This window comes from Equus asinus, chromosome 4 (assembly GCF_041296235.1).
Source record: "Equus asinus isolate D_3611 breed Donkey chromosome 4, EquAss-T2T_v2, whole genome shotgun sequence".
NCBI classification, from domain to species: domain Eukaryota; kingdom Metazoa; phylum Chordata; class Mammalia; order Perissodactyla; family Equidae; genus Equus; species Equus asinus.
The window spans coordinates 126334622-126350627 of NC_091793.1; the positions used below are offsets into that span (position 1 = coordinate 126334622).

The following is a 16006-nucleotide window of genomic DNA, read 5'->3' on the forward strand; positions in this document are numbered from 1 at the left end:
ATTCTTTAAGTTTCTATTTCTTCTCTTGACACACTGGACTCACTCACTGTCACAGTTCCTCACTGTCTCTGGTAGGAAGCACCAGTAATAATTTGCAGTATTAGAGATGCTTCTGATGGAGGTACTGCAAGTTCAAATGCTAGCTGCTGCACAGCTAAAACATTCTGAACCTGTGCCTGGTCCAAAAAAAGGTTTCCTGCCCAGGACACAGGGTCATATGATGAAGTGAGCTCTTGAAATACAATTCCTTCCTCTGAGGAACACACTGTATTTCATGAATTTGTGAAACATGCTTATGCGTGTTATCCTTCACTGTCTTTAGCAGTGAATTGCAAAGCATTTCCGATTTAAATAAATTTTCATGGAGCTCTATACATTGTAATTTAAAAAATTTTAGTGTTGGAAAACAATATTGTGTTCTATATTTTTTTACTTAACATAAATATTACACTGTAACCACTAAGGTCCTCTTTTGCCTTTTAGCACTTCAGTTTGTTCATCTAAGCTGCAGTATTACTGTTCACTAATGTGTTTAAAGAATGAACAAGTTAGTATCTGTAAAATGCTTTGAAGTAGTTACAGCAAAAATCCATGTAACCTTATAAAGTATTAGCATCATCTTCATCTTATCATCACCCTCCCCTTAAAGATGATAGTGTAATCATTTATTCAGGACCATCGAGCAAATCGCTGGCAGAGTTAGTACTAGAACTCAGAGTTCCAGGGCTGCCTTTGCTCAGTGACACCAACTTTAAGTCAGGTGGCTGGCTCTTTGGAGAATAGAAATAGAATTCAATTGACCTTGGCATTTTGGAGAAGTGGTTGGTTAAATGTAGAATTGTTTTTAAAGGGACAATCATGGAGTAATTAAATTAGAGACAGGAAAGGAAATCTCTAGCAATTTCTGACCTCTTTGTTTTGTACAAACGTTACTAGAAGAAATCACTATTTGACACAACAGAGTTGGGATGTAGTAGAAAGATTAAGGTTAGTTATCAGGCCAACTTTTTAAATTATACAACTTTTGATCCACAGAATATATTTTTGGAAGAAGTAGAATAATCACTTAAGAGTATACAGAGGCTCACAACTTGGTTTAGGTACAGCTTTTTTGGGGAGTAGTTATCACAGAAATAGTAGGTTGAGGCAATATCCCTAAAAAGGATTTTATGGATGTCACCCTCAGAGAGAATCTACTAGACTCTACTAGTACTGTGAGCTAGAGAAGCCATATTTTTTCTTGGTGATTCTGGTATTCTCTGCATGGTACCCGCATCTTCCATAGAGCCATATGGCCTACAATAAATCAGTGAATGGTTAAGACAGCGTGACAGAATCATCAAATGTAGACCCAACTGGACGCAGGTGAGTTCCAGCAGTAGAGCTGGGTCTTTGCAGCTTCTTTCTAAATGATACAGGTTGATTTTAAGATAGTCAACTCTGCTAAGTCCAGGGATGGGCAAGAAAGGTTGCTCCCAATTTTGGGTCATCGTTGCTCACCAGAAGTGTGAGGAGGCTACCTTTTTCTGAGTCCACCCTGCTTTCCTTGCCAGCATCCCCACTCCTCACCTCTGGTATTTTCTGACAATGGTATGGTTTGCTATTATATTCTCCTGCTAATCTCATGAGGTAGGGAAACAGAAAGCTGAGGGTAAGGGTAGCGCAGAGTACACACATTCCGAATTTTTTATTTTTATGGAAACATTTTCATGCTGAATGAAATCCTTTCTTATACTTACGTGTTCTAATGCTAAGGTTTTTTTAATTAATAAAAAATTTATGTTTAAACAATGAGTTCAAAGCTTGGATTTAAGAAAAAATCACCCATAGATATGTATGTGTATGATTGATATTTTTTTATTCTTTTGAACCATTAACTTGAAATACGTAAGTGCCGTTTTATACAGAATGTAAAGGAGGGAATGATTACATTACAAAAGGATTATTCAGTTTACCAGCAAATTTATGGGAATTGTCTTGGGGCTGGTCCAGTGGCCCGGGGTTCGTGGGTTCAGATCCTGGGTGTGGACCTACTCGCCACATGTCAAGCCATGCTGTGGTAGGCATCCCACATATGATGTAGAGGAAGATGAGCACGGATGTTAGCTCAGCACCAGTCTTCCTCAGCAAAAAAGAGGAGGATTGGCGGCAGATGTTAGCTCAGGGCTAATCTTCCTCAAAAAAAAATTTATGGAAGTAGTCTTAATGGCAAGCTGCCTTAATACAGTTGAAGTATTTGATTTTACAGATGTAAGTCATATAATAAAAATAGTGATTTCGGGTATACTGATTTGTGTAAGTGTCTTAAAATTAAAGTGAAATACTCAAAACACAAATCAGTAATTTGCAACAAAAAAAGTAGAAGCTGGCCTATTGCTTATTAGTGTAACTCTAAGGAATATTTCAAGAGAAGTGGTCATAAGAACTTATCAAGTAAAACTTTTTAAAATCTTTAATAAATATAGAATGATTATTTTAAATCTACTTTGATAATGAGCCCACTGCAATTTCAAAAATCATAATTTTATTAGAGGTTTTTTTTTATTATTCTAGGTCTCAATTATTACAAGGACGGCTGCTGATAATTTTAGCACCCAGTATGTTTTAGATGGTAGTGGCCACATAATTTCTCAAAAACCTTCACATCTTGGTCAAGGTAAGAGGGTAGCTTTGTGGCGTTCTTTGCATTTTCTGTCTTAATTGCTTATCTAAAAAAAATTGTTACTACTTAAATTCAAATGTATTGCTTCAGGCTCGGTCCTAGTAATGCCTAGTTAACTTGCAGGTGAACATTCACCCTTTGCTTTAGCCATCAATCTCGTAAATACTTAGAGTTGTTCTCAAGAGGAACTGTGTGGAAGACTTTGGACAACAGCATGGATTAGTTACTCTTCTGTAAAAACTGTAAGAGCAATTATTTTACTATTGCTAGATCACTAGTATCTTTATGTATGACAGATAATATTTTATTGAAATACGTAAAACATTTTTGATTTGGTAATCATGGTAATAAACCATAGCATCAAGATATTATGATTAAATAAATAATTTGAAATCTATTTATTTGTGGAAAACTTCAAACATATGCGTAAGTAGATGGAGTAGTGTAGCCATCACTCAGTTTTAACAATTTTTATTAACTCGTTGCTAATGTTGTTTCAGTCTAATACTCTCACCCACTTCCTCCTTTTCTGTATTATTTGAAGCAAATAAATATATTAATTAGTGTGGCTGTTTGTCATTTAGTTTTTTAGTGTTTTATACAGTTATGTAATTTTATTGTATTTTAATCGACGTCTTATATTTTTAAGTTCCTCTACTGTTTACTTCCAAGGGAAAAAATATCTCTTCAGGCTTGAGTTTCACATATCTCCTTTAATCTTTTTCATACTGCTAACTTCTGTTAATGGGATGTTTAAAGTTGAGAGAATATTCAAGGTATGACCTCTTTAGAGTCATGTTCAAAAGAATTATTAGATCTGAAAAGGGACTTGTGTTTTGTTGTTGTTTGCCCTCTTCTTCTCCAATTTGTACTATAAATTTATTTTTAATTTTGTAGTCCCTCATTGTAATTTATCAAAGTACTGTATTTTTTCTGTGGTTTCTTCCCTCCAGTTTTAATGTTAAATTATTGGATTTTTTCCCAAATGATTTCTCTTTTTCTTGATTGAAATTTATTTTCTCCTATCTTAATACTGATACCAGATTCTCTCATTCTTTCTCTTATTTTATAAATCCTCAAATTATTTACTGATTACTTTTGCCTGTTAAGAATTAATATTTTGGTAACCACATAGGGGAAAGAAAATAATAGGAGCTCCTAAGAAAACACACTAACATTTTTCTCATTTATTCAGTTAATAAAAATGAGTTCATCTAATAGCTGTTTAATTTGATATATAATAATATTATGCATATTTTAATTAATATAATAGATTATGATTATTTTTCTTTTTTATGTATTGAAGGTTAAGACAAAAAGAAGGCATTTTTAAATGTGGTCCCTCTCCAGGAATGTTCTGACCCCAGTTCTTAGGAGTTCAAATTAGGAAACCATTAGGAGATATTTGGGTGGATTTCCCATAGAATACTTTGAAGTAATTGAGTCACCTTATCAAACTTAAATGTATTTATTTTTATCTTAGTAGTAGCCAGTCTAATCTGGATGGCCAGTGGTTCTGCATCCCTCATATGTCTCATGCTTTTCCATATTCATCTCCCTGAGAACTATAAAGTAACAATCCTTAAATATAGAGTCCTTCTGATATTTGCTCGTTTGCTGATTGATTTTTCTTGCTTACCTAAGTCTTCTGCTTTTAGTGAGTGAGACAAGTATGCTTATTAAGGAATTTCTACAGGCATTAAATGAACTTTATTTTCTTTAGCATATTCCTTTTACCTTAAGAAACAACATACTTGGAAGGTCAGTAGTTGTGAAACTAGTAATTTCTTTTGTAACTGACTTTTTTCTCCTAATTATAGTTGATTGGCTAGGAAAACAACAAAAAATCAAGCTCTTAGTTTTAGAATGCTCTAAGTGGACTTACAGAAATCACAAACACTTTCCAAAAGCCTTTTACATTTATATTGCCTTTGTGCTGATAGTTTTTTGAGTGATTGAATCACAGACTCACATTTCACCACCAGCTGTCATTCAGCTTCCATTTAAATGTTTTCTGTGTAAGATAAAACTGCAGTTCAGCCATCCTAATTAATACCTGTGCATTTAGGGTTCTTGTAGATTAATTTCTGCTGTGGTGTGAACATCCTTGCTTAGCGGTTACTCCTTTATCGTCTGATAGGATGACACCTGTAGACTGCCTGACTGTAGGTGCAGAGACAGCTTACCACAAAATCTTTTGTAGGCATTGGAAAATTTGTTACTCCTTTAAAAAACAGGTTTCAAAATGTTTAAAAAGAGTTTACTAGAGATTCCCATTCTGGTTTTTCGTGGTGTAGGTATTGGTTTTATGGATTAATGTAGCCATTTAAAATGACTTATGTGTTTAACAATAGGTCGTTTTAAATTACCCTGATCTTCTGTTCACTTCTATTTTAAGATATTTAAAAAATTAACAAGAAAATTGGGGCTGGCCCCGTGGCCGAGTGGTTAAGTTCGCGCGCTCTGCTACAGGCGGCCCAGTGTTTCGTTGGTTCGAATCCTGGGCGCGGACATGGCACTGCTCATCAGACCACGCTGAGGCAGCGTCCCACATGCCACAACTAGAAGGACCCACAACGAAATATGCAGCTGTGTACCGGGGGGCTTTGGGGAGAAAAAGGAGAAAAATAAAATCTTAAAAAAAAAAAAAAAATTAACAAGAAATGTAAGAATAAGTCTCCAGCTTTTAAATTCTTTTGCCAAGAATCCTGACTAAATTATTTTAGGTGATATGTTTTTTCAGTCATCACTTTTATCCCTTTACCCTAATCAGTTTTTTTTCCTTCTTCTCCCCAAAGCCACCCTGTACACAGTTGTATATTCTAGTTGTGAGTCCTTCTAGTTCTGCTGTGTGGGACACCGCCTCAGCATGGCTTGATGAGTGGTGCTAGGTCTGTGCCCAGGATCCGAACCAGTGAAACCCCGGGCCGCTGAAGCAGAGTGCGCAAACTTAACCACTCAGCCATGGGGCTAGCCCCTAGATAATCAGTTTTAAGCTTTCTAAATTGATTTACCCTTCTGGACATATTCCTTTAACACCTCCAATACTTCCTTCCACCTTAGGAATTTCTCAGATATCAAAAGTGGTATATTTAAAGTACTCTGATCAAGATATTTCCTTTCCCTACCCTATTATTAAAGCAGAGAGAGCTTCCTCTTCTTGGTAAATCCCTGCTATGTGTGATTGTGCATGTATTGAAAGATTTGTTTCATCTTGAGAATGGCACTTTTTCATTAAATAGTTTAGGAAAACTTCGATATATTCAAGCCACCATACCTCTTTACATTAGGAATATAAATAAATAGCTCCCTTTATAAATGGCATAACATAGGGTCCTGTAAAAATATAACAGAGCATATGACAGGACAGCAATTTAGTTCTGGTGTTTGTAGAATGTGCTAAAGTTAGAGAGCTGAGCACTTCTCTTGTAAAATATGATAGGACGCTAGGGCCTCCTCCCTACTGGCCAATATTACTTGGTACTTTTTTTTAAGGATACACATTTTGTTTGGAATCAGTAGTTTTCCATCATTAAATTTTATTCAAACATATGTAATTCTTGGCTTATTGGTAATTCTCAGTTTGCTCTGAGAATACTTTTAGCTGCTGAAGAAATAATTTATCAGTTAATATACAGATTAGGTGTAGTGTGGTCTTTGATACATAACATATATTTGAGAAGCAACATATATCTTTTCCTTTCATAAACATGTTTATATTTTGCCCTTGTGGTTTCTGCCTGCCTTCCTTCCCACCTTCTGTCCACAGCTATGGTATATATCATTATATTTGTTGCAGACTGGTGGAGAACACAGATGTGTAAAAGGAACTCACTAGTGAAGAACACAGATGAGTAAATAAGTAATGATAGTAAAAAGAAGCCACCGGCTGCCAAAAGGAAGGTTAGTGAGTTTCAGAAAACAACATTTGAGTTTGAAGATGGTAGGTAAGAAGGAGTGAGAGTATACCCTTTCAACAAGAGAAGAATGATGGATGTAGATTTCAAGAGACCATTGCTCTCTAATGTAGTGATGAGGGGACAAAACACATAATTTTTAAAATTTTCAGTTTTAAAAAACCCATCGAAAAACTGTGTCACAAAGAAGTTTTAAATGAACTAAGTTAAAGAAAAAGATGACCCCTTCCTAGACAAGAAGAGACTGGTGGCCACTTGCTTCCATGGGAGTATTAACTGAGTCTGGAGGCATAGGCAGGCAAAGGAGCAAGCCTGCTATAGACAAGAGCTCTTTTATGGCCCTAGGAGAAACCAGCTGAAGTTTTGATAGCCACATGTGAGCTGATGAGACAGTTGGAAGATGGGATCCTCAAACACAGAGCTCATTCACCCCAGATGTCAAATCTCGACAGGAATTTTGCTGAGTAAACAGTGATGAAGAAAGTTGGGACTGAGCTAGAGAAAGAAAGATCTTAAAGTCTTTCAGTGCTTAGGTCCCAAAGCCTTAGTAGAGGAAGAGACCTGACTCCATCCTCAAGACGTTTGAAACTGGAAGTTAACTGAAACTGAATAAAGGAGCAGCTCAGCTCCAACCCAGTTAAACTCCTAATTATGTTGAAGAGTTTCATTTGTCACTCTAGCTGCTTGACAGAGGAAATGAAGTGCCTTCTCTGGCGGAAAATAATATCTACTTCAGTATCTATTGCTCTTTTATATACAATGTCTGGCAAAAATAAGAATGTTGAGAGGCATGAAGAGAGGGAAGTGAGATCCATAATCTTGATATAACCAAACTCACAGATGACTTAGATGTTTGAATTAGCAGACAAGAACTTTTGAAACAGCTGTTTATGTTAAAGAATTTAGAGGAAGGGATAGTCTAAATCAGTAAGAAGGTGGAGAATTTCAGCAGAGAAATGGAGCTCTAAAATAGAACCAAATGAAAATTATAGAATTAAAAAAGTACTGTGTCTGGATGGGCTTAGCAGCATACTGGTCATAACAGAAGAAAAGATTCGTGAACTTGAAGTCAAGTCAACAGGAATTATGTAAATTGAAGGAGAGAGGATAAGATAGAATGAAGAAAGACAACAGGGCATTAGAAATCTGTGGGACAACATTAGACAGTCTAACATATGTGTGACTGGAATCCCAGGAGGAGAGAAAAGAGAGAATGGAGCAGAAGAAAAGTCTGAAAAGAAAACGTGAGAATTTTCCAAACTTGCTGAAAGCTTCAAGCCACAGATCCAAGGAACTCATTGAACCCCAAGAAGAATAAATAAGAACAGAACCACGGCTAGGCACATCATGATCAAATTCCTGAAAACCAGAGGAAATCTTAAAGCAGCTAGAGAAAAAAATACATTCAGGGGAACAATAATAAGAATGACAACTGACTTCTCATCAGAAACAGAAGCCTAAAGAGAATGGAATGACATCTTCTACGTGTTTAAAAAAAATTAACCTAGAATTTTGTATCCAGCAAAAATGTCCTTTAAAAAATAAGGACAAAATAAAGGCAATTTCATTCAACTAAAAGCTGATAAAATTCATTGCAAGCAGACATGTACTACATGAAACTATAAGAAACACTAAAGGAAGGTTTTTAAACTGAAGGGAAGTGATTCCAGATGACAACCTGAAGCTGCAGGAAGAAAATAAAAGCACTGGAAAAGTTAAATATGTGGAAAAAATTAAAAGACTAAATTTTTTAAAAATTTATTTTACAAAAACATACAGAACAAGGGGCCGGCCTGGTGGCGCAGCAGATAAGTTTGCACGTTCTGCTTCGGTGGCCTGGGGTCTGCCGGTTCGGATCCTGGGTGCGGACTTGGCACCGCTCATCAAGCGATGCTGTGGTAGATGTCCCACATATAAAGTAGAGGAAGATGGACATGGATGTTAGCTCAGGGCCAGTCTTCCTCAGCAGAAAGAGGAGGATTGGCAGCAGATGTTAGCTCAGGGCTGATCTTCCTCAAAAACAATACATGTATACAGAACAATATGCTGTGGAGTTTATAATGTATAGAAATGCAGGACAAAATATTACAAAAGACAGGAGAGTAAGTGGAATTACATTGTTTCAAGGTTGTTACATTGTGAAGTATAATTCATTTTATGGTAATTAAGGTAGACTGTGATACTTTAAGAACGTATATCATAATCTCTAGAGTACCACAAAAACAATACAAAGAAGTATAGCTAAAACCTCAATAAAGTAGATAAAAGAGGCACACTAAGAATGACGTAGAGTTCAGTGACAGCGTTTGGAGGTAGTAGATGCAGGAGATTAGGTTAAATATGATAGCTTGGATGTTAGATTATGAAGAGCCTGTTATATTATGCTAAGGAGTTTGTATCTCTTGCAACCAGCAGTGAGCTATTGAAACTTTTTAGGTAGAAGATGAATATCATGTTATTTACAAAATTAACCTGTAGAACATTATGACTCCTACCATAAATTTTGTCTTACTGTGTAAGAGATGTTATGTTGAATTAAGGTTTGAGGGAAGGGAAGAGACTTGACATAGATTTGAGATTTCTGAGGTAGAATGGATAGGCCTAGATGACTTACGCGATATTGACAGTATGAGGTAGAGGGATGAATCAATTAAATCTAGAGTATCTGCCTTTGGAAGCTGTTGGATGTCAGCGTTATATGAGAATTGAGGAAAGGTGTGGTATCAGACTGAAGGAGGAAGATAGTGAGGTCTGGGTGTGATTGATTGGAGGTGTCTTCGGGCTGTGAGGAGGGCTGATGATGTTGAATAAACATCTATATGTAACTCGATGCTGGAGGTCTTAGATACATATCCTAGTCAATTCTAAGATGCACCTTTTGTCACATTTTGACATCCCTAAAAACAGTTGTGGCTTATAATTAATGGCCTCCCCAAATCTGTTTTGGACAGGCAATTTTCTGTATTACTGGTGATTTATGCATTCATTGGAGGAATAAACAATTTCATATTTTCTTGCAAAGCAACAAACAAATGCTTATGAGACCCAAAAAATGGAAAATAGCCGCAAGTAAATAAAGCTGTGTTACGTGCAAAAGGATTGCTATCAAATGCCAAGCGTTGGAATTGAAGAAACCAGAGAAAATTGGAATATCTGTGGGGCTAGATAAAAGAAATTTCAAAAAGATGAGAGGCTGGTATGACCAGTTTATGTGTTTCAGAAAACCGTGTTAAGGCGTTGTGTCATGGTTTAATTGGCATGTTTTTTTCTTTTTTAGAGGTTCATGAAAGTGTGGTGTTTCTTACAGCTTTGATAAAAGAATCCTTGGCATATGGGTGGTAGTTGAAGCTGTGGCAGCGGAGGGGATATCTAGAGAACATAGAGTGAGATGAGAAGAAGGTGTAAGAGAGCTCTGAGAATAGTGTCTAATGTGGATTCTGGTGTGAGTGTTCACTCCTGTTTAGAGTGCATGCCTCTTCTGATCGCTGAGCACATGCACTCCTTGACCTCTGTCAACTTTACCTCACAGCTTGACGGTGACCTATTTACTTTCCTGAGGCAGAGAATAGTAGCACCACAGTGTGACCAGTGAGGAATACCACGGTGTTCCAAGGACTTTAGTTCTGAGTGTGGAAGTGACGTGTGCACTTAGGCCAAGGAAATAACCTACATAAAGCTGGAGGAAGGCAAAAAAAATTTTGTAATTGTTGGTAATGAAGCACCTGATCAAGAGAAAAGAAGCAGAAAAACATCATGTGAGCAAAGTAGAAATACAGCTTTACCTCTGGTCCTTTCCACAAATATCTTTTTTTCCCTTACCTTGTTTTATTTTTTCTATATTTTAGTAAATTCTCTTTCAAAATTACAAAAATACCATGTATCCTATAACTAAATACAGGGTTTATTCTTATTACTTATTTCTCTTGTTTTTGTTCTTCTGTGCATTCATTCATTTGTTCATGTATTCAAACTTTTTTTTTTTTTTGGTGAGGAAGATTGGCCTTGAGCGAACATCTGTTGCCAATTTTCCTCTTTTTGCTTGAGAAGGATTGTTGCTGAGCTAACATCTGTGCTAGTCTTCCTCTGTTTTTTTGTGGGATGCTGCCACAGCATGACTTGACGAGCAGTGCTAGGTCTGCACCCAGCATCCGAACCTGCGAACCCCATGCCACTGAAGCAGAGCGGGCTAACTTAACCACTACACCACTGAGCTGCCCTCTCAAGAATTTTTTGTTACATGCCTACAGATTATTAGTCATTGTTTGAGGTGCTGGGGATGTAATGGCAAACATGGTAGACAGTCACTTGCTCTCATGCTTCTTGTGTTCTAAGAGGGGAGGCAGATACAAGTCTTTTTAAATATTGATAATTTATAGGAAGAAATAAAACATGGTTTCAGTTTGGGAGAAACAACCTTTGATAGACCATTCAGGCATGGATTGTCTAAAAAGATGATGCTTAGGTTGAGATCTGAGGATCGATAAAGGAATTAGCCACGCAAAGGGTAGGGGAAAGAACATGTGCAGAAGCCCTGAGGTAGAAATAAGTCTGGAGTGTTGGAGGAGCAGGAGGAAGGACATTGGTAGGAAAGGAGATTGCCGTAGTCAAGGTTACATAGGGCCCTGTACACTTTATCTTGTTTTATTCCCGAGCCCGATACTCCAGTTGTCCAGTATTAATTACTACTAATAGTTTAAAAAACATTGAGTTCCAGGCTATTGTTAGGCTTTTCCCTACATCATCTCTGTTTCATTTCAGGAATCCTTATTTAACAGTTACATTGCAAATGCAAGCCACATTGTCATCTTCTCTTTACATTTAGCTCTTAAGAGTCTTTGTTTGTGAAGATTATTTTCTCATCTTCTCTTGTCATGAAGTCTGTTTTCATGTAATTGTCATTTGGTTAGTGTTCATCTCCACTATTTTCATCAGATATACTTGGGTGATTTACTTTGGAATCCTTGCAAGTCCAAAAGTGTGTTCATTTTGCCCTTGTACGTATCTTGACTGGGTGTAGGTTTCTTAGGTACCCCTCAATAGTTTGTAGACTGTCTTCTGGTGTTATAGGTAAGAAATTTGGTGCTGATCTTTCTTCACAAGGAACTTGTTCTGTCTGGAAGTTTGTACAATTTTTTCCTTGTCCTTAAAATTTAGGACTTCCAGTGAAATGTGGTGCCTTTTTTTTTTTTTTTTAAATATTCCTACTTGTAATGCAATAAGCTCTTGGAATCTGCACTCGAACCTTTAACTCAAGAGAATTTTCTTCTGTTATTTATTTAATTACATCTCATTTGTTTCTTTTTCTCTTCCTGGAACTCCTGATTTTATTCTAGGCTTTCTAAGTCTTACATTTCCTTCATGATTGCCATTTCTTTGTATTTTTTCCACTTTGCTGTTAGCAGATCACAGATTGACCTATTGTAGCAACTTTCAGCCTTTTTGACTCTGATTCACAGTAAGAAATACATTTTACATAGCAACCCAGTTTATACAAAGCTAATTAAAGCAAAAATTTCGTGAAACAACATATACCCTTACTATAGGGTATGATGCACCCTATTTTCTATTCTCATTTAGTCTATTCTAGACTTTTTATTTTATTTTTAAAATCCTAGTTGCTGTATACTAAATCAGTAATTCTCAACCGAGGGCAATTTTGTCCCCTAGGGGACATTTGGCAATGTCTGGAGACATTTTTGATGGTTACAGCTGCGTTACATGCTACTGGCGTCTAGTGGGTAGAGGCCAGGGATGCAGCTACACATCCTACAATGCGCAGGACAGCCCCACAACAAATGTCCATAGTGCCAAGGTTGAGAGACTCTATACTAAATTGATTTTTTGACTCCTCACTGCTTTGTTTCTAAACCCTGGCTGTATATTCATTAGAATCACATGAGGAGATTGATTTAATAAGTCTGGATTAGCTGGTCACTCGTACTTTTGAGAGTTCCTCAGTGTTTGAAAAACACACTTATGATATATGGCCATGAGAAAACACCTAGTCCTAATTTCCTGTTTTCTTTTTCAACAAGACCTAATTATCAACCTGGTATTTAAGCAGTGTAATTTTTAAACCTTTATTCAACTTTTTAGTTAAATAAATTCACAATTAAAAAAAGACCTTTGGTTAGATTATCCTGTGTTTTGAATATTTGTTGTTGTTCAGAAGATGAGGATAAATTAAACCAGGCAATTAGATATTACTTCAGATAAGAATTTTTAGTGGAATAATTAAGGTTAACACATATGTTCTGTAGCCTTATGCCACCTATATATTGTATTTTAAAGTGCAGAATAAGCATCATCCTCAGGTGTTTTGAATACCAACATTTCTTAAGATATTCATTCTGGTGAGCCTGTGTTTCTCTGCAGTGGTAGAAATGAAGGTTATTCTTGTAGACAACATAGAAGAGACCATACTTAGCAGATCAGTCCTGTTTGAGAGAGAGGAGTCTAGCATAGGATCGGAACAGCTTGCGAAATTGAGTCTTCTTTGGGTTCCCAGAGTTGGAGGAGGACTGACCTTTAATGACAGAGGGGTTAATTACTGATTGTGTCTGGTTTAAAGATCTGTGAAGTTCCTTTCACATCTAAATGTGCTTCCCTCTTGTCTGCCAACAGGTACAACTGTAACTGCTTTAAAATTGTTTAAGAATCTACCTGTAAGAAAGCAATTTTATTCAACTGCTAAAAAATGTAAAGATGAAATAAAAAAGGTCCAGGATCTCCTCATAAGCTATGGTATACTTAAACCTGACTTAAGGATTGTTTTTGTACATAACAAGGTAAGCATTATTGTACTTATGTAAGATTTTTTTGATATATGATATAAAGGGATAATGTATTTTATCTAAATCAGTTAGATATGTAAAGAGTCTTCTTTTAAAAAATTGTCCAGGGGCCAGCCCGGTGGCATGGTGGTTAAGTTTGCACGCTCCACTTTGGTGACCCAGGGTTCATGTCTTTGGATGCCAGGCATGGGCCTACACACTGCTCATCAAGTCATGCTGTGGCAGCATCCCATATACAAAAAATAGTGGATGATTGGCACATATGTTAGCTCAGCGACAGTCTGCCTCACCTTTAAAAAAAAAAAATCCACATTTGTTTAGTTTTATCTGTATTATATAAAGAGTATCTTTACTTTGTTACCTAATATCTATATGACATCTAATTGAACCTTTCGTTTCTTAATTTCTAAGGTCAGTGATTCAGCGAACAGACTTTCCCATCTAGGAAATGTTTGATTGCTTTCTAAATATGAAAATGAATAAGATTGTTGTTTTCCTTTAAGGTGTTCACAATTTAGTGACATTTTCACCTTCTTTTCTAAACTGTTTCTTCTTTGCAAGAGCTTTTTTGTTTGCTTTTTGAAGGAAACTCTACCTCATTTCTTTCCATTTTCAAAGCACGGCTGATAAGAAATTCTTGTTGCTTGATAAATCTTAGGGGAAAGACAGGTTTACATATTTTCTGATTATTCTCTTTTTATAAAATTCCACATGCGCACTTTGAAACATTTAATGGAAGGAGAGCAGAACCACACAGCAGAAGTGTGGGAACCTGAAGGGGAGTAAGGAGTTAACATTTATTGAGCACCTATACAATGCCAGAACCTATGCTAGGTGCATTAAACTCCTGTAATTCACAGCAGAACTGAGTGAAGTAGACATTACATTAGTTTTGCTGTCGTCCTCTGACCTGAACTCAGAGACGTTTAATACATTGCTCCATGTTGCACAGCTAGTAAATTGTCGTGATGGGGTTTGAAACTTAGCATGCCTACAGAGTGCAGGTTGTTTACTGTCTGCTGTGTTGTCTTCCCAATTTAATGCTATGGTTATATGGTTCTTTTCCAGGTTTCAGAGCACTTAGAATAACTTTGTGAGTTAAATAGCGTTATCTCTATTTGTGTGGGAAACATGAAACTCAGAGTGATCAAAGGAATTGTTTTATATTTTACAATAAGAAATAGTGCTGAGGTCATAACTCTTTTTCATCCAGTTTTTTTCCTACTCCGTGTCTTTTTACTTCTTATTGAGAAGCTTCTGTATTAAACCAAGCTGTGGTGGAATATTTATGATCAAAAATCTTTGGTCATCTTAAAAAAAATAAAAAAGAAAAAAAAACATTAAGAATAGTCAGCCACCTGTTCCTGCTGGCATAGAGTTCAACCAAATGATACCTTGAGATCCCTTCCAGCTCTGCCATGCTATGATTCCTCAGGATGTTGATGGATGGAGGCTCATCCTGCTAATATAAATAACCCTATGACCTCTTGATCCCAAGGACAGTTAGTAATTAAAAGTTGAATGTACCCAAGTTAAGAAAAGATCAAGGACAGAAGAAACAATGAGCAGGAAGGGAAAACAGATGGAAAAGGTAAAATATGAAGGTAGGAACTGCATATTTATAAAAGAAAAGCAGGTATAATTAAAGGGAAGAGTTTTGAGTAAGAGAAAACATAATAGAAGAATAAAACGAGATTATTGCCTCATGTAATGGAAGTATTTAAATTTAAAGTCAAATGTATATTTTCTAAGCTTTGGATAAGTTTATATTATTTTCCCAACCAGTGTAAAATCATCAGTGTAGGCATTTTCTTTTGAGAATGGAAACAGTATTTTGTAATATACTGCATTTTATTATTTTTGGAGGATACTGTATCTGAAGTTATGTTGAGCAAACACAAGTCTCTTGCTGGCCTTCAGTAGTTTCAGATGCAGTTCAAGTCCTGGAGAGTATGCTGAGAGTGTTATACTAAGAAGGTAATGTAAGACGATCGAAAGTCTTGTAGAAAAGTGATTAGCTCTTATTACATAAGGAAATCATGGACTGAATTAGAACAAGCAGCCTTTATCATCAAGCTTTTTTCTCTTAGTACAAATTATGTTTCTACTTTTCTACTTCTTAATAGTGCTGTTGTGCCTCAACTGTTCAAATATATTGTTAAACCTCCCAAAATGGCATTGACACAATATCATAAATCTCTTTGAACCTTAAGTCCTCCTCTGCTCTTAGCCTTTTTCTTTTAAACCTGCTTACTTTTATCATTCTTTGTCGGCTTTTCTGAAGAATTTTTTTTTTTTTTGCCTTTGCTTAAAATTTAAATATGACACTGTTGGCTTCTTTTCTTTTTTTGAAATTTTTTTCTGCATTAGAAACAAACAATCATATTGCACATAATATGAGAAGTACTATTGCTATTTTGACATCTTGGATTAGATAGTGTTCCTTCTTTTTATGAAGGTTTAACCTGCCAAGACATTCTTTGAATACTGATAATGTTGATGTTCTTGCCAGTATGGTTATGTTAGAAAGAGGTATTTTTCTTCTTTCATCACCATGTTCCTTGAAAGCATATTGAATAATGAGACAGCCAAAGAGAAATAATTTACAAGTGGATTCAGTGAGTTTATTTAAA

At 36.1% G+C, this 16006-nt stretch overlaps 1 protein-coding gene across 18 annotated transcripts in view; it reads left to right on the plus strand.

Annotated features, from left to right (window-relative positions):
• The window catches only part of PMS1 (PMS1 homolog 1, mismatch repair system component), an 84009-nt gene that overhangs the window by 16286 nt on the left and 51717 nt on the right, over positions 1-16006 (plus strand). For 10 of the 18 annotated variants that reach the window (XR_011502925.1, XR_006526745.2, XR_011502927.1 and 7 more), the window contains exons 5-6: positions 2554-2656; positions 13204-13367. Coding sequence is in view for 9 of the 18 variants with exons in the window: in XM_070508234.1 (XP_070364335.1) it covers positions 2554-2656; positions 13204-13367 (267 nt within the window). In the remaining 9 variants the exon portion in view is untranslated. Of the gene's footprint in view, positions 1-2553; positions 2657-13203; positions 13368-14838; positions 14978-15239; positions 15351-16006 lie in introns of those variants that run through there. The other 8 variants (XR_011502928.1, XR_011502929.1, XR_011502931.1 and 5 more) reach the window with 4 other exon arrangements.